The sequence below is a fragment of the Xenopus laevis genome, chromosome 2L (genome assembly GCF_017654675.1).
Source record: "Xenopus laevis strain J_2021 chromosome 2L, Xenopus_laevis_v10.1, whole genome shotgun sequence".
NCBI lineage: Eukaryota > Metazoa > Chordata > Amphibia > Anura > Pipidae > Xenopus > Xenopus laevis.
Genome location: NC_054373.1, coordinates 184483972 through 184510635, shown reverse-complemented (window position 1 = coordinate 184510635; position 26664 = coordinate 184483972). Strand labels below are relative to the sequence as shown.

At 42.7% G+C, this 26664-nt stretch overlaps 1 protein-coding gene across 3 annotated transcripts in view; it reads right to left on the bottom strand.

Moving 5' to 3' along the window:
• Positions 1 to 25814, bottom strand: part of plekhb1.L (pleckstrin homology domain containing B1 L homeolog) — a 30069-nt gene extending 4255 nt beyond the window's left edge. The window contains exons 1-7 of one of the 3 annotated variants that reach the window (XM_018245089.2): positions 25753 to 25814; positions 21412 to 21468; positions 20111 to 20263; positions 19876 to 19978; positions 19072 to 19111; positions 9460 to 9559; positions 8748 to 9130 (exon numbers count right to left, since the gene is read on the bottom strand). In XM_018245089.2, the coding sequence (XP_018100578.1) occupies positions 9003 to 9130; positions 9460 to 9559; positions 19072 to 19111; positions 19876 to 19978; positions 20111 to 20263; positions 21412 to 21448 (561 nt within the window). In that variant the 5' untranslated portion in view covers positions 21449 to 21468; positions 25753 to 25814 and the 3' untranslated portion in view covers positions 8748 to 9002. Of the gene's footprint in view, positions 1 to 8747; positions 9131 to 9459; positions 9560 to 19071; positions 19112 to 19875; positions 19979 to 20110; positions 20264 to 21411; positions 21469 to 22833; positions 22980 to 25752 lie in introns of those variants that run through there. The other 2 variants (XM_018245088.2, NM_001092911.1) reach the window with 2 other exon arrangements.
• Between the last annotated feature and the right edge of the window lie 850 nt (positions 25815 to 26664).

Below are 26664 nucleotides of genomic sequence, written 5' to 3'. Positions count from 1 at the left end.
CTCTGCAAGGTACAAGAAAGCTCTGTTACATCAAAACTAAAGCATTTAGTTACACAATAAATAAAGCGGTGTCTGTATTATGCACTGTCTCTGGTCATATGGGTGGGCAGTATCTCACCTCTAATCAAAAGATTCCTTGAGAATCCCATATATTGCCATGGGCCATGCACACAGCTGGAGCCACCCTTATTGTCCGCAAATTTAGCCCACCTAGATAGAGTCTGCAGGGTGAGTCCAGAATGGTTCCTTTGTCGGGTGGGCCTGGTCTGGGGTCAGGTTCCCGCTACACTGAAAAATTGTATCTGCTGATGCACCGTGGCTCTTCTTCCCACCTGCTGCTCCAACTGACAACAGGGCAAATGCCATGGGTAATACCCCAGAACAAATGGCAGATAAATACAGTGCAAATTCCATGTATAATACCCCAGAACAAATGGCAGATAAATACAGTGCCAATTCCATGTATAATACCCCAGAACAAATGGCAGATAAATACAGTGCCAATTCCATGTATAATACCCCAGAACACACATCAGGATAAATACAGTGCCAATTCCATGTATAATACCCCAGAACACACAGCAGATAAATACAGGGCCAATTCCATGTATAATACCCCAGAACACACAGCAGATAAATACAGGGCCAATTCCATGTATAATACCCCAGAACACACAGCAGATAAATACAGGGCCAATTCCATGTATAATACCCCAGAACACACAGCAGATAAATACAGGGCCAATTCCATGTATAATACCCCAGAACACACAGCAGATAAATACAGGGCCAATTCCATGTATAATACCCCAGAACACACAGCAGATAAACACAGTGCCAATTCCATGTATAATACCCCAGAACACACAGCAGATATATACAGTGCCAATTCCATGTATAATACCCCAGAACACACAGCAGATAAATACAGTGCCAATTCCATGTATAATACCCAGAACACACAGCAGATAAATACAGTGCCAATTCCATGTATAATACCCCAGAACACACAGCAGGATAAATACAGTGCCAATTCCATGTATAATACCCCAGAACACACAGCAGGATAAATACAGTGCCAATTCCATGTATAATACCCCAGAACACACAGTAGATAAATACAGTGCCAATTCCATGTATAATACCCCAGAACACACAGCAGATAAATACAGTGCCAATTCCATGTATAATACCCCAGAACATACAGCAGATAAATACAGTGCCAATTCCATGTATAATACCCCAGAACACACAGCAGATAAATACAGTGTCAATTCCATGTATAATACCCAGAACACACAGCAGATAAATACAGTGCCAATTCCATGTATAATACCCCAGAACACACAGCAGATAAATACAGTGCCAATTCCATGTATAATACCCCAGAACACACAGCAGATAAATACAGAGCCAATTCCATGTATAATACCCCAGAACACACAGCAGATAAATACAGAGCCAATTCCATGTATAATACCCCAGAACACACAGCAGATAAATACAGGGCCAATTCCATGTATAATACCCCAGAACACACAGCAGATAAATACAGGGCCAATTCCATGTATAATACCCCAGAACACACAGCAGATAAATACAGTGCCAATTCCATGTATAATACCCCAGAACACACAGCAGATAAATACAGAGCCAATTCCATGTATAATACCCCAGAACACACAGCAGGATAAATACAGTGCCAATTCCATGTATAATACCCCAGAACACACAGCAGATAAATACAGGACCAATTCCATGTATAATACCCCAGAACACACAGCAGATAAATACAGAGCCAATTCCATGTATAATACCCCAGAACATGGGCGTCCACAGAGGGGGGCAAGAGGGGGCAGTGCCCCCCCCGGGACTGCATACCCCCCAACTGTCCTGATTTTCGCCGAACAGACACGCTTTTAGATGCCTGTCCCGCTGTCCGGCGTTGTTGCCCTTATGTCCCGCCTCATTTGGGGCTCTTTTGTTGTTCCTGGGTTTTTTCCCGAAGTCTCGCGAGAAGAGACTATGACAGTGACGTCACACGCTCTACCAGGAACAGAGTAGAGTAGAGAGGGTGGGGAGCTGAGGAGGGAGGATCCAAAACGGAGACGTGACTGCAGCCTTTCAATAGGTGAGAGCAAATGCAAGCTATGCACTATGCAGCATTCCTCTGCATTTACAGAAACTATTACAGCCTAAAGTCCGTGCTTATGCTGCGAAGCAACAGGAATACGGCTTCTACTGTTATGTTTCCCCCTTCTAATAAATCTCTATTAACTCCTCCGTGCCTCCAGCGCATCTCTCACCGCTCTCACCCCCGTCAACATACTCAGCCTTCACTTTTTAGCTTTCCTACTTTAACAATCTCCCCGGACTCCCCCCCCCCCACACTTTGACCCCTCATTTGTCACAGCCTTATCATCAGCCAGGCTCCTAGAGAATATGAAGGCTGAGGGAGAAGATAGTTGTTGTAGGAGAGATTGTGAGGGTGGAGGGCTCAGAGGAAATCATTAAAGGAGGAAAGCTTAGACTTGAAGGTTGAGTAACCTGACAGGAGGGGTAAATGTGAGGTATACATACAGGCAGGACGGAGGAGTTAATAGAACCTTATTTGATGGGTGTCCCAAGTGAAGCTGCATTCCATGTGCTTAGGAGATTTATTATGTCCTAAAATGGTTTCAATATTTCTTAACTTGTGGTCTCTGTGCTGCTGCTCTGTTATACTCTGCATAGCTGGATTTGCTTTGTAACACAACAGCTGGGTAAGTGTCCAGCACATGATGTCACAGAGCATTGTACCCTACAGCCGGTTGATTGTTTTTATATGTTGTTTTTGTTAAAGTTAAATGGGCATGACTTATGGGGGAGTGGCCATAAAGTGGGCGTGGCCAAAAAATTAGCCACGCTACGCGCGCCTCAACTTTTTGTCCCTCTTTCTTAATCACAAATGTTGGGAGCTATGGGACTGTGCACATTGGCCCCAGCTTACTGTGGTTTCTGTTGCGATCCCTCGAAGATTTTTGCATGTACTTGCCCTGTACCATCTGTTTGTGAGTTCTGGGGGTATTTATGCATGAACTTGCCACTTTGCCATCTTTGTGTGAACTAGGGTTGCCACTTGTCAGACAACCGGTATTTTGAAGGGTTGCCCGGGTCAAAACTTCCTGGATGGTTTTTGAAATTAGGGAAACTGTGCAGGATTCCCTTGATTGACCCGGCTATCGGCTGATTGCCGTGGCATAGCTCCACCCCCTGATGGCAGTGACACACCCACCTATCTCACAGGCCTGCCCACTGATGCCTCCTTGCCCCACCCTGGAAAATTTTCTGCGGACACCCATGCCCCAGAACACACAGCAGGATAAATACAGTGCCAATTCCATGTATAATACCCTAGAACACACAGCAGATAAATACAGTGCCAATTCCATGTATAATACCCCAGAACACACAGCAGATAAATACAGTGCCAATTCCATGTATAATACCCCAGAACACACAGCAGATAAATACAGTGCCAATTCCATGTATAATACCCCAGAACACACAGCAGATAAATACAGTACCAATTCCATGTATAATACCCCAGAACACACAGCAGATAAATACAGCAGCAATTTCATGTATGATATAGAGCCAACAGTTAGGGGAATATACAGACTCCGGTGCTACATCAGTGGGCAATGCAGTCCTTTCCCAGTAGGATTTTCAATGCATGCATGTGCCAAGCATAATTTACTAAACAATGAAAAATTTTGCAAAACACATTAAAGTCAATGGGTGTGTTTTTTTTATAGAGACAGGGGCCTCACAGGCATAGTAGGGGTCCCAGGGGGTGGGAGGAGCATTTGCTAAAGCAGCACAATCTACAGGTAATGAGTGACACAGGTACAAGGCCCAATACAAAGGGACTGCCAGCACAATAACCTGATTTTTTTGCCCAGCTTCTTTAATACAACAGCCTGGGTCTCACAGGCCTCTCTGCTGCCTAATTAATTCTCTGCTGGAGAACATCCCATTAATTAAAGTGTAATGTTATCTTCTCCTGGTGTAATTAAAGTGATATTGTCATGGGAAAACATGTTTTTTTTCAAAACACATCAGTTAATAGAATTCTGCACTGAAATCCATTTTTCAAAAGAGCAAATATATTTTTTTATATTCAATTTTGAAATCTGACATGGGGCTAGACATTTTGTCAATTTCCCAGCTGCCCTCAGTCATGTGACTTGTGCTCTGATGAACTTCAGTCACTCTTTACTGCTGTACTGGAAGTTGGAGTGATATCATGGCCAGAAAGCAGGTACTGAGTAGATGAGGTGGATAAAAGATCCATCAAGTTAAACCTTGTGCTTTAATAAACCCCACCAAACTTCTAGTATAATAACCATGTATAAATGGTTCAAGATCTGAGTTATAGGAAATTTGGAATGAGGAACGTTCCATTTTCCTAGGTAATATCAGAAACAATGGAATCCCAAATGATGCTGCCTGTACTGCAGGTTATTTTGGGATTTTTATTGAGAAGTTGTGGGATTTTGCCCATGAAGCTGCAGTACTAGCAGATACGACTCCTGAAATAATGTAGCAGAAGGCGACAGATTAACAGACCTATAGGAAAACTGACTTTTGTTTTAAAAGTCAGAACATAACTATAAACCCAGTGAGAATGAGGAATGAATGGATATTGGGAAGTTGTATCAGGAGTCAGAGACAGCAGTGCAGAGAAAGGGACAGACACAATGACAGTTACACAGAACTATAAACCCAGTGAGAATGAGGAATGAATGGATATTGGGAAGTTGTATCAGGAGTCAGAAGCAGCAGTGCAGAGAAAGGGACAGACACAATGACAGTTACACAGAACTATAAACCCAGTGAGAATGAGGAATGAATGGATATTGGGAAGTTGTATCAGGAGTCAGAAGCAGCAGTGCAGAGACGAGAAAGGGACAGACACAATGACAGTTACACAGAACTATAAACCCAGTGAGAATGAGGAATGAATGGATATTGGGAAGTTGTATCAGGAGTCAGAAGCAGCAGTGCAGAGAAAGGGACAGACACAATGACAGTTACACAGAACTATAAACCCAGTGAGAATGAGGAATGAATGGATATTGGGAAGTTGTATCAGGAGTCAGAAGCAGCAGTGCAGAGAAAGGGACAGACACAATGACAGTTACACAGAACTATAAACCCAGTGAGAATGAGGAATGAATGGATATTGGGAAGTTGTATCAGGAGTCAGAAGCAGCAGTGCAGAGAAAGGGACAGACACAATGACAGTTACACAGAACTATAAACCCAGTGAGAATGAGGAATGAATGGATATTGGGAAGTTGTATCAGGAGTCAGAAGCAGCAGTGCAGAGAAGAGAAAGGGACAGACACAATGACAGTTACACAGAACTATAAACCCAGTGAGAATGAGGAATGAATGGATATTGGGAAGTTGTATCAGGAGTCAGAGGCAGCAGTGCAGAGAAAGGGACAGACACAATGACAGTTACACAGAACTATAAACCCAGTGAGAATGAGGAATGAATGGATATTGGGAAGTTGTATCAGGAGTCAGAGGCAGCAGTGCAGAGAAGAGAAAGGGACAGACACAATGACAGTTACACAGAACTATAAACCCAGTGAGAATGAGGAATGAATGGATATTGGGAAGTTGTATCAGGAGTCAGAGGCAGCAGTGCAGAGAAGAGAAAGGGACAGACACAATGACAGTTACACAGAACTATAAACCCAGTGAGAATGAGGAATGAATGGATATTGGGAAGTTGTATCAGGAGTCAGAGGCAGCAGTGCAGAGAAGAGAAAGGGACAGACACAATGACAGTTACACAGAACTATAAACCCAGTGAGAATGAGGAATGAATGGATATTGGGAAGTTGTATCAGGAGTCAGAGGCAGCAGTGCAGAGAAGAGAAAGGGACAGACACAATGACAGTTACACAGAACTATAAACCCAGTGAGAATGAGGAATGAATGGATATTGGGAAGTTGTATCAGGAGTCAGAGGCAGCAGTGCAGAGAAGAGAAAGGGACAGACACAATGACAGTTACACAGAACTATAAACCCAGTGAGAATGAGGAATGAATGGATATTGGGAAGTTGATGAGAATTAGATCTCTTGAGATTAATGCAGAAGAGTTTTGGGTGGATTTTCCAGTGAATAGAGGGTGACGTGGGGATTGTGGGAGCAGTTGTGCTGGTCAGTGTCACTTGGGTTGTGTGTTGGTGTCGATCACACAAGGACTAATTGCACTAATGAAATGAGCATTGATCGAGGAAATGGCTTGTTAAAGTGATATTGATTGTGAGTCAGTTAATCGGCACAGACAGGCAGCCATGATGCATTTAAATTGGTGGCGGCCATGTTTGCCGTGTCAATTGGGGGGGGGGGGCAATGTGCTTGGGATGTTTTTATTAAAAATTACTGACCGAAAGAGGTAGTTACTCGTGTGGCACCAGCTGAATGATATTAGTAGAGTGCATGCTCCTTAGAACACTTGATATAATTTGGGAAATCCCAGTAAGGCTCTTGTCTTGATTATAAACCAGTGCTTAGTACTGAAACATCTGGGATATTGCTTTTCATACGGTACTGACGTGTGTCATTCCTGTCCCAGCAGCACAACATTCATTATGGGGAACCAGCACTGCACTTACTGAGCAGCTAGAGTTGCCACCTTTCGATAAAATACTGGCGGTGGTGGAGACAGTCGTGTTGTAAAAGGGGCGGGTTGTGCCGTGCAAGAGGGAGGAGCTATGTTGCGTGATGGCCAGAAGGCGGGTGAGGAGAAAAGTTCAAATTTGTTAAAGGGATACTGTCATGGGAAAAAAAAAATTTTTCAAAAGGAATCAGTTAATAGTGCTGCTCCAGCAGAATTCTGCACTGAAATCCATTTCTCAAAAGAGCAAACAGATTTTTTTTATATTCAATTTTGAAATCTGACATGGGCTAGACATTTTGTCAATTTCCCAGCTGCCCCCAGTCATGTGACTTGTGCCTGCACTTTAGGAGAGAAATGTTTTCGGCAGGCTGTTGTTTTTCCTTCTCAATGTAACTGAATGTGTCTCAGTGGGACATGGGTTTTTACTATTGAGTGTTGTTCTTAGATCTACCAGGCAGCTGTTATCTTGTGTTAGGGAGCTCAGGCCCGGATTTGTGGAAAGGCCACCTAGGCCCAGGCCTAGGGCGGCATGATTTTAGGGGGCAGCATGGTGCCCAACCACACCCACATTGATTCAAAAATACTGAGGATGCACTGGAGATACAATCATTTTTTAAATTTCCTGTGAGCAATCCCCATTGCTCCTGTCCAGATGATGACAATTTACATAAATAAAGGGGAGGGGACAGGGGCGATGAACGGCAGTGGGCCTAGGGGCAGCCACTATGTAAATCCGGCCCTGAGGGAGCTGCTATCTGGTTACCTTCCCATTGTTCTTTTGTTTGGCTGCTGGGGGGGGGAAGGGAGGGGGTGATATCACTCCAACTTGCAGTACAGCAGTAAAGAGTGATTGAAGTTTATCAGAGCACAAGTCACATAACTTGGGGCAGCTGGGACATTGACAAAATGTCTAGCCCCATGTCAGATTTCAAAATTGAATATAAAAAAATCTGTTTGCTCTTTTAAGAAATGGATTTCAGTGCAGAATTCTATGGGAGCAGCACTATTAACTGATTCATTTTGGGAAAAAAAATTTCCCATGACAGTATCAACTACATTGCCGGTAAATTTGTAATACCGACCCCGGCCTTGGCAGATGTTTTACCGGCTAGGCCAATAAAAAACCGGCCGGGAGGCAACCCAATTCACAGCAGTCCGTGCCCCTATAGACTCCATTATCCCCACTGCACTCACATTCCCAGCAACTCCACCGTGACCACACCCCCAATCCACCCTGAGACGGCCCACTTTTCAATAAATCAGGAGCACACTTGGGTCGGCAGGAGGCAGTTTTGCCATCTGTAACTTCATGGGGATTCAGCTTTGGCTACAATTTAGCATCAGCTGTTGGGCGGAAGTTTAGGATCCCTGGGGAGTTGTGATTTGTACATACAACAATGTGACCCTCCAATTGTTCATCCTTCCCATCAGTACCTGCCCCAAAGGAGCTGGATCTCTGTAAGGGGGAGTAAGAGCCCTGGTTTGAGTCATGTGATTGTACAAATGCTGGTAAAAAAAACATGGAAAATTCTATCCAAAATAGTACTGCGCTTGAATTGTGACCCCTTTTATCTGGAGCTGCTTTGGAACGGCCTACAAAGAGCCCACCTATTGAGTGTGCATGAATGGAATAGGCCAACAGCACCACCTGCTGGCAGAAAAGGTATAGCAGCAGAATACTTACTGCAAGTGGGCGGCTGTTAGAATTATAATCTTCCATTTACTGTATAGTGCCGGCATATTCCATAGCACTTTGCTGTGGTGCTGTTCTTCATTCAGTGCTCCTCCAGGTCTGTTCATCAGCTGCTTTCTGTTACACTGTTTCAAGAGTCAGAACCGGCAGTGCAGAGAATATTTACAATCAGACTCTGCTTTCAGTAGCAATGACAGATACAAGTAACTATAAACCTCATGACAATGAGAAGAGACTGGATATTGGGCAGCCTTGTAATGTCACAATGGTGTCAATGAACTTTACCCTGAGTAAAAGAGGCAGAGATTTCCTTAAAGCGCTAGATAAAATTATCTGGGGGGGGTGTTATGTATAAATGCACAATACTATGGAAGGGCTCAGACATTTATTGGATGCTTATAGACAAGATGGGAAACTAGTGGATCCCATAGATACCCCCCCCCCCTGTGCCTGGTGGAGGCTAAACAATAGTACCTACCCCCCTGGGGTGCCAACCATTGCTGGGAGCTATAGTTCAACAACAGGCAGTTTATCCTAATGAGGTTAATATTATTATTACAAATGTATTATCCCAGGCAGATAAGCAGAACGTGCAGGTACACATGGGTCAGTCCTCTTTATGTTCTCAGAACCAACATGGCAGCCAAAGAAGGGAGCTGAGGGCGGAGCCTGTTACTGCACCCGCAAGCATTCCCAGCGCCATCTGTTGTCCATATGAATAGCGGTGAGGGTCCTCTCTGACATTGAAAGGGACTGTAGGGGGAAAGAGAATCAGAGGGGGTACATGAGTTGCTAGTCGGGGAATAGCAGGACTGTACCGTTAGTGTACCCCCAAAAGCACAGGATCCAGTGAGTCACCAACCAACCAATGAACAGACAAGTTCTAGGGAGGAAACCCAATAAACTAAGAACCTTGAGATAAAGACTTTGTGTATTTAAGTGATCTGGCCACTAGAGGGCAACACAGAACCAGTTACTATATAGACACACATACATATATATATATATATATATATATATAGCTGTGCCCACAGTTTCCAGGAGATTAAATCAATGCCAAAGACGTAATCGGTTACACTTACCATAGCCGTGCCCACAGTAGCCCTGATTGATGTAGGCCGCATGGTGGCCATTGAATGGAATCGCCTGGTAATGATCATCATATGGGTCATATACATTCACCTGTGGGTGGAAGAAAGAGATTTAGGGACACAGGATCCTGGAGAGAAAATGCTCTGCGTATTGTAGTTCCCCCAACTGGGCGGATTACATGCTGAATCAGACTGAAGTGTAAGCCTCTGGGACATAATAAAGTACATATGACTGGTGATCAGAAGACGATGATGAGAAGACACTTTTAGCCATAAAGACGAAATTTATTAGCAGCTTCTGGACCTATAAACAGACTGTTACTCCCCATAAATAATGTGTTAATAACCACAGCCATTATCTCCCTGTCCTATGGAGCGGCCGTATATATATATACAGTATATACACACACAGGGGTCACTGATCAATACATGACTTTATTTATAACTGTATATGGCTTCTGGGGCAGAGGTTGAACACATTGATTAAACCACCAATCACCGGCTGTTTACTAGAGGTATAAATGAGGAGGAAGGTAGATCGATATGAAAAAAAGAGGAGCTCATTTCTCCCCCCTCCAATGACAGAAGTGAGGGGCAGCAGTTGTGCTTATTGGGAGACTGGATCAGGGACATCTCAGTGCAACTGGACCAGCTGTGTCATCTTATATAGAATGTAGGGACATTTAGTTGCATAATAATCATTTCAGTCTGTATGTAATAAAGGCAAGGGCTCAAACGGGCAGAATTGCATTCTGGTTGCATCTACACTTTAGGTCTTATTAAAGGACTTTAACAATTGATATAATGTGTTACAGAGGGTCTCCATCTTGCCCTACTTTCACCATTTTGTTCTACTGTCTCCATCTTGTCATACTGTCTCTACCTTGCCCTAATGTCTCCATCTTGCCCTACTGTCTCCATCTTGCCCTAATGTCTCCATCTTGCCCTACTGTCTCCATCTTGCTCTACTGTCTCTACCTTGCCCTAATGTCTCTATCTTGGCCTACTGTCTCCATCTTGTCCTACTGTCTCCATCTTGCCCTAATGTCTCCATCTTGTCCTACTGTCTCCATCTTGTCCTACTGTCTCCATCTTGTCCTACTGTCTCCATCTTGCCCTAATGTCTCCATCTTGTCCTACTGTCTCCATCATATGTGCAGTCCCCCCACTCATCACATGGCAGTTTAGTGATATACAGTACATAGTCTATCAATGGGTTTGCCCCCTGTTCACACACAATCCCAAACACACACACACAAATACTGTGTCTTGCACCGCAAGGGGTTAACGCACTAAGTTATTTCAGGACTTTCTGTACTGAAAAACTGGCCAGGAGACTGAATTGATTTATTCCTGCAGGAACAGTCTGTCGCATTCACTTTCTTGCTCTGTCTTTCCCTTGCTCATAGCTTTGAACATCAATAAAATCGACCCACATTCATGGGCACAATATAATGAAAGCTTCGTCAGGCTGAGCCCCCCCACACCAACACTAACGACTTTCCTTGCAACACACAAGATAGGGGTATTATTGGTGGCATAACATATAAGCCCTACTGCCAAAAAATGTTATGGACCCCATCACAGCACCCATTGCACAAAAATCAAAGATTATCCACAATATTACATGTGTCAGAAACATAGAGGAAGCAGACCAAGCTTGTCACCATGGGGTCTCCTTCCACTTTAGTTATTGGCCCTGTATTTATCTGCTGTGTGTTCTGGGGTATTATACATGGAATTGACACTGTATTTATCTGCTGTGTGTTCTGGGGTATTATACATGGAATTGGCCCTGTATTTATCTGCTGTATGTTCTGGGTATTATACATGGAATTGGCTCTGTATTTATCTGCTGTGTGTTCTGGGGTATTATACATGGAATTGGCACTGTATTTATCTGCTGTGTGTTCTGGGGTATTATACATGGAATTGACACTGTATTTATCTGCTGTGTGTTCTGGGGTATTATACATGGAATTGGCTCTGTATTTATCTGCTGTGTGTTCTGGGGTATTATACATGGAATTGGCGCTGTATTTATCTGCTGTGTGTTCTGGGGTATTATACATGGAATTGGCACTGTATTTATCTGCTGTGTGTTCTGGGGTATTATACATGGAATTGGCACTGTATTTATCTGCTGTGTGTTCTGGGGTATTATACATGGAATTGGCACTGTATTTATCTGCTGTGTGTTCTGGGGTATTATACATGGAATTGGCTCTGAATTTATCCTGCTGTGTGTTCTGGGGTATTATACATGGAATTGGCCCTGTATTTATCTGCTGTGTGTTCTGGGGTATTATACATGGAATTGGCACTGTATTTATCTGCTGTGTGTTCTGGGGTATTATACATGGAATTGGCCCTGTATTTATCTGCTGTGTGTTCTGGGGTATTATACATGGAATTGGCGCTGTATTTATCTGCTGTGTGTTCTGGGGTATTATACATGGAATTGGCACTGTATTTATCTGCTGTGTGTTCTGGGTATTATACATGGAATTGGCACTGTATTTATCTGCTGTGTGTTCTGGGGTATTATACATGGAATTGGCACTGTATTTATCTGCTGTGTGTTCTGGGGTATTATACATGGAATTGGCACTGTATTTATCTGCTGTGTGTTCTGGGGTATTATACATGGAATTGGCTCTGAATTTATCCTGCTGTGTGTTCTGGGGTATTATACATGGAATTGGCCCTGTATTTATCTGCTGTGTGTTCTGGGGTATTATACATGGAATTGGCTCTGTATTTATCTGCTGTGTGTTCTGGGGTATTATACATGGAATTGGCTCTGTATTTATCTGCTGTGGGTTCTGGGGTATTATACATGGAATTGGCTCTGAATTTATCCTGCTGTGTGTTCTGGGGTATTATACATGGAATTGGCCCTGTATTTATCTGCTGTGTGTTCTGGGGTATTATACATGGAATTGGCTCTGTATTTATCTGCTGTGTGTTCTGGGGTATTATACATGGAATTGGCTCTGTATTTATCTGCTGTGTATTCTGGGGTATTATACATGGAATTGGCACTGTATTTATCTGCTGTGGGTTCTGGGGTATTATACATGGAATTGGCTCTGAATTTATCCTGCTGTGTGTTCTGGGGTATTATACATGGAATTGGCCCTGTATTTATCTGCTGTGTGTTCTGGGGTATTATACATGGAATTGGCTCTGAATTTATCCTGCTGTGTGTTCTGGGTATTATACATGGAATTGGCCCTGTATTTATCTGCTGTGTGTTCTGGGGTATTATACATGGAATTGGCCCTGTATTTATCTGCTGTGTGTTCTGGGGTATTATACATGGAATTGGCCCTGTATTTATCTGCTGTGTGTTCTGGGGTATTATACATGGAATTGGCACTGTATTTATCTGCTGTGTGTTCTGGGGTATTATACATGGAATTGGCACTGTATTTATCTGCTGTGTGTTCTGGGGTATTATACATGGAATTGGCACTGTATTTATCTGCTGTGTGTTCTGGGGTATTATACATGGAATTGGCGCTGTATTTATCTGCTGTGTGTTCTGGGGTATTATACATGGAATTGGCACTGTATTTATCTGCTGTGTGTTCTGGGGTATTATACATGGAATTGGCACTGTATTTATCTGCTGTGTGTTCTGGGTATTATACATGGAATTGGCACTGTATTTATCTGCTGTGTGTTCTGGGGTATTATACATGGAATTGGCACTGTATTTATCTGCTGTGTGTTCTGGGGTATTATACATGGAATTGGCGCTGTATTTATCTGCTGTGTGTTCTGGGGTATTATACATGGAATTGGCACTGTATTTATCTGCTGTGTGTTCTGGGGTATTATACATGGAATTGGCACTGTATTTATCTGCTGTGTGTTCTGGGTATTATACATGGAATTGGCACTGTATTTATCTGCTGTGTGTTCTGGGGTATTATACATGGAATTGGCACTGTATTTATCTGCTGTGTGTTCTGGGGTATTATACATGGAATTGGCTCTGAATTTATCCTGCTGTGTGTTCTGGGTATTATACATGGAATTGGCTCTGAATTTATCCTGCTGTGTGTTCTGGGTATTATACATGGAATTGGCACTGTATTTATCTGCTGTGTGTTCTGGGTATTATACATGGAATTGGCACTGTATTTATGTGCTGTGTGTTCTGGGTATTATAGATGGAATTGGCACTGTATTTATCTGCTGTGGGTTCTGGGGTATTATACATGGAATTGGCACTGTATTTATCTGCTGTGGGTTCTGGGGTATTATACATGGAATTGGCTCTGAATTTATCCTGCTGTGTGTTCTGGGGTATTATACATGGAATTGGCCCTGTATTTATCTGCTGTGTGTTCTGGGGTATTATACATGGAATTGGCTCTGAATTTATCCTGCTGTGTGTTCTGGGTATTATACATGGAATTGGCCCTGTATTTATCTGCTGTGTGTTCTGGGGTATTATACATGGAATTGGCCCTGTATTTATCTGCTGTGTGTTCTGGGGTATTATACATGGAATTGGCACTGTATTTATCTGCTGTGTGTTCTGGGGTATTATACATGGAATTGGCTCTGAATTTATCCTGCTGTGTGTTCTGGGTATTATACATGGAATTGGCACTGTATTTATCTGCTGTGTGTTCTGGGGTATTATACATGGAATTGGCTCTGAATTTATCCTGCTGTGTGTTCTGGGTATTATACATGGAATTGGCATTGTATTTATCTGCTGTGTGTTCTGGGGTATTATACATGGAATTGGCTCTGAATTTATCCTGCTGTGTGTTCTGGGTATTATACATGGAATTGGCTCTGAATTTATCCTGCTGTGTGTTCTGGGTATTATACATGGAATTGGCACTGTATTTATCTGCTGTGTGTTCTGGGGTATTATACATGGAATTGGCACTGTATTTATCTGCTGTGGGTTCTGGGGTATTATACATGGAATTGGCACTGTATTTATGTGCTGTGTGTTCTGGGGTATTATACATGGAATTGGCACTGTATTTATCTGCTGTGGGTTCTGGGGTATTATACATGGAATTGGCACTGTATTTATCTGCTGTGTGTTCTGGGGTATTATACATGGAATTGGCACTGTATTTATCTGCTGTGTGTTCTGGGGTATTATACATGGAATTGGCACTGTATTTATCTGCTGTGTGTTCTGGGGTATTATACATGGAATTGGCACTGTATTTATCTGCTGTATGTTCTGGGGTATTATACATGGAATTGGCACTGTATTTATCTGCTGTATGTTCTGGGGTATTATACATGGAATTGGCTCTGAATTTATCCTGCTGTGTGTTCTGGGGTATTATACATGGAATTGGCCCTGTATTTATCTGCTGTGTGTTCTGGGGTATTATACATGGAATTGGCTCTGAATTTATCCTGCTGTGTGTTCTGGGTATTATACATGGAATTGGCACTGTATTTATCTGCTGTGTGTTCTGGGGTATTATACATGGAATTGGCACTGTATTTATCTGCTGTGTGTTCTGGGGTATTATACATGGAATTGGCTCTGAATTTATCCTGCTGTGTGTTCTGGGTATTATACATGGAATTGGCACTGTATTTATCTGCTGTGTGTTCTGGGGTATTATACATGGAATTGGCACTGTATTTATCTGCTGTGGGTTCTGGGGTATTATACATGGAATTGGCACTGTATTTATGTGCTGTGTGTTCTGGGGTATTATACATGGAATTGGCACTGTATTTATCTGCTGTGGGTTCTGGGGTATTATACATGGAATTGGCACTGTATTTATCTGCTGTGTGTTCTGGGGTATTATACATGGAATTGGCACTGTATTTATGTGCTGTGTGTTCTGGGGTATTATAGATGGAATTGGCACTGTATTTATCTGCTGTGTGTTCTGGGGTATTATACATGGAATTGGCACTGTATTTATCTGCTGTATGTTCTGGGGTATTATACATGGAATTGGCACTGTATTTATCTGCTGTGTGTTCTGGGGTATTATACATGGAATTGGCTCTGAATTTATCCTGCTGTGTGTTCTGGGTATTATACATGGAATTGGCTCTGAATTTATCCTGCTGTGTGTTCTGGGTATTATACATGGAATTGGCACTGTATTTATCTGCTGTGTGTTCTGGGGTATTATACATGGAATTGGCACTGTATTTATCTGCTGTGGGTTCTGGGGTATTATACATGGAATTGGCTCTGAATTTATCCTGCTGTGTGTTCTGGGGTATTATACATGGAATTGGCCCTGTATTTATCTGCTGTGTGTTCTGGGGTATTATACATGGAATTGGCACTGTATTTATCTGCTGTGGGTTCTGGGGTATTATACATGGAATTGGCTCTGAATTTATCCTGCTGTGTGTTCTGGGGTATTATACATGGAATTGGCCCTGTATTTATCTGCTGTGTGTTCTGGGGTATTATACATGGAATTGGCTCTGAATTTATCCTGCTGTGTGTTCTGGGTATTATACATGGAATTGGCCCTGTATTTATCTGCTGTGTGTTCTGGGGTATTATACATGGAATTGGCCCTGTATTTATCTGCTGTGTGTTCTGGGGTATTATACATGGAATTGGCCCTGTATTTATCTGCTGTGTGTTCTGGGGTATTATACATGGAATTGGCACTGTATTTATCTGCTGTGTGTTCTGGGGTATTATACATGGAATTGGCACTGTATTTATCTGCTGTGTGTTCTGGGGTATTATACATGGAATTGGCACTGTATTTATCTGCTGTGTGTTCTGGGGTATTATACATGGAATTGGCGCTGTATTTATCTGCTGTGTGTTCTGGGGTATTATACATGGAATTGGCACTGTATTTATCTGCTGTGTGTTCTGGGTATTATACATGGAATTGGCACTGTATTTATCTGCTGTGTGTTCTGGGGTATTATACATGGAATTGGCACTGTATTTAATCTGCTGTGTGTTCTGGGGTATTATACATGGAATTGGCTCTGAATTTATCCTGCTGTGTGTTCTGGGTATTATACATGGAATTGGCTCTGAATTTATCCTGCTGTGTGTTCTGGGTATTATACATGGAATTGGCACTGTATTTATCTGCTGTGTGTTCTGGGGTATTATACATGGAATTGGCACTGTATTTATGTGCTGTGTGTTCTGGGGTATTATAGATGGAATTGGCACTGTATTTATCTGCTGTGGGTTCTGGGGTATTATACATGGAATTGGCACTGTATTTATCTGCTGTGTGTTCTGGGGTATTATACATGGAATTGGCACTGTATTTATCTGCTGTGGGTTCTGGGGTATTATACATGGAATTGGCTCTGAATTTATCCTGCTGTGTGTTCTGGGGTATTATACATGGAATTGGCCCTGTATTTATCTGCTGTGTGTTCTGGGGTATTATACATGGAATTGGCTCTGAATTTATCCTGCTGTGTGTTCTGGGTATTATACATGGAATTGGCCCTGTATTTATCTGCTGTGTGTTCTGGGGTATTATACATGGAATTGGCCCTGTATTTATCTGCTGTGTGTTCTGGGGTATTATACATGGAATTGGCACTGTATTTATCTGCTGTGTGTTCTGGGGTATTATACATGGAATTGGCTCTGAATTTATCCTGCTGTGTGTTCTGGGTATTATACATGGAATTGGCACTGTATTTATCTGCTGTGTGTTCTGGGGTATTATACATGGAATTGGCACTGTATTTATCTGCTGTGTGTTCTGGGGTATTATACATGGAATTGGCTCTGAATTTATCCTGCTGTGTGTTCTGGGTATTATACATGGAATTGGCATTGTATTTATCTGCTGTGTGTTCTGGGGTATTATACATGGAATTGGCTCTGAATTTATCCTGCTGTGTGTTCTGGGTATTATACATGGAATTGGCTCTGAATTTATCCTGCTGTGTGTTCTGGGTATTATACATGGAATTGGCACTGTATTTATCTGCTGTGGGTTCTGGGGTATTATACATGGAATTGGCACTGTATTTATCTGCTGTGTGTTCTGGGGTATTATACATGGAATTGGCACTGTATTTATCTGCTGTGTGTTCTGGGGTATTATACATGGAATTGGCACTGTATTTATCTGCTGTGTGTTCTGGGGTATTATACATGGAATTGGCACTGTATTTATCTGCTGTATGTTCTGGGGTATTATACATGGAATTGGCACTGTATTTATCTGCTGTATGTTCTGGGGTATTATACATGGAATTGGCTCTGAATTTATCCTGCTGTGTGTTCTGGGGTATTATACATGGAATTGGCCCTGTATTTATCTGCTGTGTGTTCTGGGGTATTATACATGGAATTGGCTCTGAATTTATCCTGCTGTGTGTTCTGGGTATTATACATGGAATTGGCACTGTATTTATCTGCTGTGTGTTCTGGGGTATTATACATGGAATTGGCACTGTATTTATCTGCTGTGTGTTCTGGGGTATTATACATGGAATTGGCTCTGAATTTATCCTGCTGTGTGTTCTGGGTATTATACATGGAATTGGCACTGTATTTATCTGCTGTGGGTTCTGGGGTATTATACATGGAATTGGCACTGTATTTATCTGCTGTGTGTTCTGGGGTATTATACATGGAATTGGCTCTGTATTTATCTGCTGTGTGTTCTGGGTATTATACATGGAATTGGCTCTGTATTTATCTGCTGTGTGTTCTGGGGTATTATACATGGAATTGGCACTGTATTTATCTGCTGTGGGTTCTGGGGTATTATACATGGAATTGGCACTGTATTTATCTGCTGTGTGTTCTGGGGTATTATACATGGAATTGGCACTGTATTTATGTGCTGTGTGTTCTGGGGTATTATAGATGGAATTGGCACTGTATTTATCTGCTGTGTGTTCTGGGGTATTATACATGGAATTGGCACTGTATTTATCTGCTGTATGTTCTGGGGTATTATACATGGAATTGGCACTGTATTTATCTGCTGTGTGTTCTGGGGTATTATACATGGAATTGGCTCTGAATTTATCCTGCTGTGTGTTCTGGGTATTATACATGGAATTGGCTCTGAATTTATCCTGCTGTGTGTTCTGGGTATTATACATGGAATTGGCACTGTATTTATCTGCTGTGTGTTCTGGGGTATTATACATGGAATTGGCACTGTATTTATCTGCTGTGGGTTCTGGGGTATTATACATGGAATTGGCACTGTATTTATGTGCTGTGTGTTCTGGGGTATTATACATGGAATTGGCACTGTATTTATCTGCTGTGGGTTCTGGGGTATTATACATGGAATTGGCACTGTATTTATCTGCTGTGTGTTCTGGGGTATTATACATGGAATTGGCTCTGAATTTATCCTGCTGTGTGTTCTGGGGTATTATACATGGAATTGGCACTGTATTTATCTGCTGTGTGTTCTGGGTATTATACATGGAATTGGCTCTGTATTTATCTGCTGTGTGTTCTGGGTATGATACATGGAATTGGCACTGTATTTATCTGCTGTGTGTTCTGGGGTATTATACATGGAATTGGCTCTGTATTTATCCAGCCCATGGTAAGTTTGGTAGACAAACCAGAGAGATAAAGAGCCCTTTGGCACTGAGGTCACTTACCGGATAGAACTGTGTGTCCATTAACGCCATCTTCCATGCACTACAAGAGAATAATTATTAAGTCATGTGACTCTGCTTAAATTAACATTGACTGCTCACTTCTGCCCCAGGGAATTAATGAGTTACCCCCCACTTTCCACAGCAGAGACTGACCCTTCGCCCCAACACCAGACACACACTAATGTTTATTGCTACATGGAGCCCAATGCTTTATTACTGCACACACACACACATATATATCAATTAGGGATGCACCGAATCAAGGATTTGGTTCAGGATTCGGGCAGGATTCGCCTTTTTCAGCAGGATTCGCCTTTTTCAGCAGGATTTGGATTCGGCCAAATCCTTCTGTCCGGCCGAACCGAATCAAAAGCCAAATTTGCATATGCAAATTAGGGGCGGAGAGGGAAATCGCGTGACTTTTTGTCACAAAACAAGGAAGTAAAACATTTTTTCCCCTTCCCACCCCTTATTTGCATATGCAAATTCGGATTTGGTTCGGTATTCGGCCGAATCCTTCGTGAAGGATTCGGGGGTTCGGCCGAATCCAAAATAGTGGATTCGGTGCATTCCTAATATCAATGTTTATATTAGTAGGAGCTGCCATTCTGCTTCCTCTAATCATATAGTATAATGAGGCTTATACAATGAGCCAAGAGCAAATGAATATTAATCTTGTTTGGATTTCCCTGGAAATCAAGATCCCCATTTGGTCCCTATAAAGACCCAGTCAGCACATAATCACTCACAGCCCATCCCCCCCTGTGCCCCCCAATGTTTATCATTTGTCACCCAGATACCTACACAGCATCATCCTCACTCTCAGCGCACAGCAGCAACTTGGAGCGATCTCTTAATTCTACCGTCACCAGGGATTCCTGGGTGTTCCCGTCCGGAGGCAGAATGTCTGGAATGGAAAGGGTTAAGCTGAAATCACTATTCTGGGGAGGTGCCCCTATACTGACCCCAAATATCCCAAAGATGCCCCTTGAACTGATAAATAAAAACAGGCAGGATTAGTCCTTCCCGCACTCCTTACCCCCACACTCCTGACCGGCTCTCACATTCACACAGTTGAACTTCATGGGGATTCGATTTTCTACGGTCCGGCGGTTTTCGTCAGGGTAATAGAGAAGATTCCCGTCCAACCATAAGTCAAACCAGTGCTTCTTCCAGCGCCTCAATACACAGCCTGTACAAAGCAACAGTGACACCAGTTTGAGCTCCTGCATTTACATTATATATATATATATATATATACACATAAATATCCTATAAATTATATCCTTATAAACTGTGTTTAGTGGTGTCATCAGTTATAATCAGCAGTTGTTCCCTGTATAACTCAGCCTGCAGCCTTGTGCCTTTATATGGTCACAGAACAACCCCTCAGTGACTTCTAATATCCTTATCATTTACAGTAGGGGGTACATTATCCCTTATAATACATGAGTGATACTCAGAGTTCCCTGTATAACTCAGCCTGCAGCCTTGTGCCTTTATATGGTCACAGAACAACCCCTCAGTGACTTTGAATATCCTTATCATTTACAGTAGGGGGTACATTATCCCTTATAATACATGAGTGATACTCAGAGTTCCCTGTATAACTCAGCCTGCAGCCTTGTGCCTTTATATGGTCACAGAACAACCCCTCAGTGACTTCTAATATCCTTATCATTTACAGTAGGGGGTACATTATCCCTTATAATACATGAGTGATACTCAGAGTTCCCTGTATAACTCAGCCTGCAGCCTTGTGCCTTTATATGGTCACAGAACAACCCCTCAGTGACTTCTAATATCCTTATCATTTACAGTAGGGGGTACATTATCCCTTATAATACATGAGTGATACTCAGAGTTCCCTGTATAACTCAGCCTGCAGCCTTGTGCCTTTATATGGTCACAGAACAACCCCTCAGTGACTTCTAATATCCTTATCATTTACAGTAGGGGGTACATTATCCCTTATAATACATGAGTGATACTCAGAGTTCCCTGTATAACTCAGCCTGCAGCCTTGTGCCTTTATATGGTCACAGAACAACCCCTCAGTGACTTCTAATATCCTTATCATTTACAGTAGGGGGTACATTATCCCTTATAATACATGAGTGATACTCAGTGCTAAGTGACACAGAGAGCACTTGACTGGGACTGTGCTTAGACAGTAAAGAAATATCTAAAAAAAATACTTGCCCTTTAAAGTTCTAAACTCAGATGAAGGTGCTGATTGTAATGTGTGTGGAGATTTCTATGAGTTCCCAATTTCTAAATATCCCCAGAGCTTACACTTGAACCTGTGCCCACAGTACAACCTCACTAGCAGAAACTTACTTTGCCTCCATAACCAGCCGCTCTTCACCAGGGCCATATTGGTAAGAGCTCCCCCTGCTGGAAGGAAACAGAACAGTTACCCATTGAGTACAGTCTGGCAGTTGCACAGAGGGGGATAAAATCTGGGCTGTCCCGCTGTGTGTGACTATCACCATCTTCTACAGCAGGGAATGGAAGTTGGTTTATCTCAAATTAGTAAAGGCCCTGCCCTTCAACACCCTCTTACTTATGCTCATTTGGTTGTCGCCCACTATTGTATGCCACTCCCCTGACAGGTACAGCAAAATGTCTCAGTCAGTCTGGCTGTCCCAGTGGCTGCACAGATCCTGTCTGATCCCCATTGTAAGCAGCAGTCCTGTCCTGCTTTATGGCAGCTGAGATTCTAGCTATCTGTATAACAGAACATTCTGTCCCAGTGGCTGCACAGATCCTATCTGATCCCCATTGTAAGCAGCAGTCCTGTCCTGCTTTATGGCAGCTGAGATTCTAGCTATCTGTATAACAGAACATTCTGTCCCAGTGACTGCACAGATCCTATCTGATCCCCATTGTAAGCAGCAGTCCTGTCCTGCTTTATGGCAGCTGAGATTCTAGCTATCTGTATAACAGAACATTCTGTCCCAGTGGCTGCACAGATCCTATCTGATCCCCATTGTAAGCAGCAGTCCTGTCCTGCTTTATGGCAGCTGAGATTCTAGCTATCTGTATAACAGAACATTCTGTCCCAGTGGCTGCACAGATCCTATCTGATCCCCATTGTAAGCAGCAGTCCTGTCCTGCTTTATGGCAGCTGAGATTCTAGCTATCTGTATAACAGAACATTCTGTCCCAGTGACTGCACAGATCCTATCTGATCCCCATTGTAAGCAGCAGTCCTGTCCTGCTTTATGGCAGCTGAGATTCTAGCTATCTGTATAACAGAACATTCTGTCCCAGTGGCTGCACAGATCCTATCTGATCCCCATTGGAAGCAGCAGTCCTGTCCTGCTTTATGGCTGAGATGTACTGTTTATATAACAGCCATAGAGTGGTTTGATTCTAAGAGTAAAGTGGTGAAACACAGAAAATACATTTCATAAAGAAATCTTGTTTCAGGGGTACAACGTATAAAAGGAAATAGTTGAAATAATGCAAACTGATAATAAATACAGTTATCAAAAGTGTAGAACAGATCAGGGATCCCTATGCTGTTGCCGAACTATTCCCTGAACAGTAAGAGATTTATAATTCTACAGCCTGGTCAATAATACCCTAAACGTGAATTTACAGTTGTCTGTCCCCTTTACTATATCAATAATGCACAGTAGAGGTTAATGTGATGCCGTCTCCACCTGCCCATCTCTCTAACCTACTTCTTGCCCCCCCCAGTCCCTGAGGAAGACGTCAGGGGCCACATACAGTAGGTGCCCAGTCAGTTCTTACCTGAGATCTGCAACTGCCTCTACTGGACCCTGCGCTGGGACCTGGGCATTTAAACTCTACCAGGATGCAACAGGTGAGGATTAGGGAACTCCCAGTGCATTATGGGTAACACAGTTCTCAGCTCTTCTAATTTGCTCACAGTCTGCAGCCACCTGCCTACACTTCCCAGCATGCAGCAGATTGTAAGCTCTTAGGTAGAGGCAGGATTCCAGTACTAATGCAGAGTATTAGAGATTGCACCCTCTTATGGGCAGAGCACCCTGACCTCACATCACTTGTTATGTTTCTGCCCCTCAAGCTGTTTGGGTTCTGCCCAGGGCACCATACAGCGCTACAGACTATGTTTGACCCTGTATCAGACTAACTGGCCAACTAAATGCAGCAAATGTTGCAGCTGGTACAGCAGTGGGTTTTCTCACTTCCAGGTCACAGTGTTATAGAGGGGATGGTGCCGGGGTGCAGGGAGTATTACTGGCAGACTATTTATAGACGTGTGCGGATCAGCAGAGATTATGTGCCTGTGAGGTGGGGGTTAATACCGAGCAGTGGGAGGAGCTTATACAATAAATGTTTATGTTATGGCTACATACAGTTATACAGTTAGTCATAGAGGAAGGATATTCATCTGAAGGAGATACCACTGCAGTCAGACATGCCTATGGGGGATGAGAATAGGGGATATGGCTCCAGGCCCTGCCAGCATCAATTAAACGTACACTAAAAAAGTTGGGGATAACAGGTACAGTAGGACAAGATGGAGACAGTAGGGCAAGATGGAGAAAGTAGGACAAGATGGAGACTGTAGGACAAGATGGAGACTGTAGGACAAGATGGAGACAGTAGGACAAGATGGAGACTGTAGGACAAGATGGAGACTGTAGGACAAGATGGAGACTGTAGGACAAGATGGAGACAGTAGGGCAAGATGGAGACAGTAGGGCAAGATGGAGACTGTAGGACAAGATGGAGAAAGTAGGACAAGATGGAGACTGTAGGACAAGATGGAGACTGTAGGACAAGATGGAGACTGTAGGACAAGATGGAGACAGTAGGACAAGATGGAGACAGTAGGACAAGATGAAGACTGTAGGACAAGATGGAGACTGTAGGACAAGATGGAGACAGTGGGACAAGATGGAGACAGTGGGGCAAGATGGAGACAGTGGGGCAAGATGGAGACAGTAGGGCAAGATTGAGACAGTAGAGCAACCAGGTTTCCTCCCACACCCCAAATACATACAGGCAGGTTAATTGGCTCCTGATAAAACTGACCCCAGTGAGTTTCAATGTGAAAGGGACCTTAGATTGTAAACTCACTGGGGTAGGGACTGATATGAATGATGTATAATATTTGTACAGAGCTGGGGAATATGTTGGCGCTATATAAATACAGGGAGGATAAAATTGCAGTTGGCAGGGCAGAAGGTGAATTGAAAATGTTATTTTCCAGGAATCAGAGACAATGACCCCACTGTGTCCCACTCAATATAATCCTGGGCAGGTCGAGGCATTACGTCCTTTTAAATGTCATTAAAATGGATTGTGATAATTAGAGTCATTAGACGGTCGTTGCTCAGTCGGGCAGTGCCAGGAGGGGGTGCAGTTAGGGCTGAGCTAGAGACACACAGAGAGACTGCATGAAACTGTCCAATCAGAGTGAACCTGCCAGAAAGCAGGATTAAAGGGAAATCCCAGTTATTATAGAGATACATGAGAGATACCTGGGATACCCGGTACTTACATAGACAGTGACGTAATTACGTGTTACTGGGCCCACAGCAAATTCAGTTTAGGACCCAAAAACATTGGTTAATTGACCTATTCTACCAAGATATATTGATATTGCTTAATAATTAGGGCCTACCCTACTGTCCCCTGCAACCACAGGGTCTGCTCCCTCTGCAGTTATGTCCCTGTCCATAGAATTGACATCATCACAACAGGTTAGTACTTCCCCTTTATATGGTCAGATTCCTATTTATTTAATGGCTGGACATCAATGACTTGCTTTGGGCTTCAGGGGCCCCTGTGGCTCTGATTATTGGCCAATTACCAAAGCAAATCCAAACTCTTAATAATGTTATCTGCCTCTATCAATATCAGATATACCTGTGCAACAGCAGGTCAGGGAGGGGTACACTAAAGCTGGGGGTAGAGCCTATAGGGGGGTCATTGGGATGTGTACACTAAATTTGGGGTGAGGGGAAGAGGTTACAGGGGGTCAGTGGAAGGGGTACACTAAAGCTGGGGTGAGGGGAAGAGGTTACAGGGGGTCAGGGGGAGGGTACACTAAAGCTGGGGTGAGGGCAAGAGGTTACAGGGGGTCAGTAAAAGGGGTACACTAAAGCTGGGGTGAGGGCAAGAGGTTACAGGGGGTCAGGGCGAGAAGCTGGGGCAAAAAGGAATTGGGTAATACAATGATATAAGGGGGTAGCAATTAAATGTGCCTGTGGCAGAAGAGCTTACAGTCACACACACGGGGGGGTGAGATTGCCGCTCTCTGTATTGAGCAAACATATTGGCTGATTAATATAATGTTCTGTGTAAGAATTCCGCTTTATCCCGACACATCACAGCTGAGCCACATTGTTTCCCTCTGCAGCACATTAATCTAACGACTCCCCGGGGAGGACCAATCATTTGGCTGGAATCTAGATGTGCCAGGGGGTATCTGCCGAAATGAGCTCTAACCCCCACCCCCCAACGACTGTATTCCACCATTATGTCTATTCCTCCTGAATCTTGTAGCCTTGGCAGGACAGTTGTGGAAGAGACGGGGTGCAGAATACATGGGGTGATGCTCTGGTTGTGCCACTTATTGATGCTGCGAATGACAATAATAATAATCCCAGACTTGGCACAAAAACACGTAGAATCACTAGGAAAGAGATTGTATAAAGTATAAAATTACTGACTTACAGATTTCAGTTGTACAATCAGCATTTCAGGGGATACAGTCCAGATCAGTAGCCCAACGTGTTCTAAATCAGTTATCAATGAAAAGAAAAAACGAGATCGATTTGATTTCACTCTGGGTTCCATCTCTAAGTGGAACATGGAGAACCAGGATAGGAGAGTAAATAGAGAAAAAAGAAATAGTAACTATGAAAATAAAAAGATTAATGTCTGACATGACTCAAGGGATCACATGAGACTTCGTTAGAGTAATAATCCCCCTTTCCGTAAATATCGGGGATCAAAGTCAAGAGAAATATAGAAAATGTTTCAACTTCTCCCACCATTAGGGAAACCCACAATAACACCTTTGATACATTAGGGGGTTATTTATTAGAGTTGACTTTTGTTTTCTCGAAAAACTTTTTCACTAAAAACTATTTTTATGGAATTTATTATGCCCAGAAGTTGCTAAAAGTCCAAATCCGAAAATATTCCATCTGAAACCTGTCGAATTCATGTAAAAGTCAATAGCAGAGGTCCCTCTAACCATTTGCAGATGTTTTTTGCCTTCACAATTTTTTGGGTGTTTTGGGCTGTTTGACGTTGGTAATAAATTCAAGTTCTTGAATATTTTTCCCAATTGCATTCAATTGAGTTTTTTACAGTCTGATTTTTTTTTTTTTATAAATCCGCAAACATTTGAGTTTGCTTAAATTGTGAGTGTATTCGAGTTATATAAATTTGATTTTTGACAAATAACCCTTCAATTATCAGACCAAAAAATTATAAAAATGTTGTTTCCTTTTTTTATCTGGAGATCCCACCACTCCCAAAAAGCTGAGGACTGAAGACAATTAAAAAAGGATTGGAGTATATTTAATCCATCCAGTTTTAAATGAAACAAAAACCACATTAAATTATTAGGTAAAATGT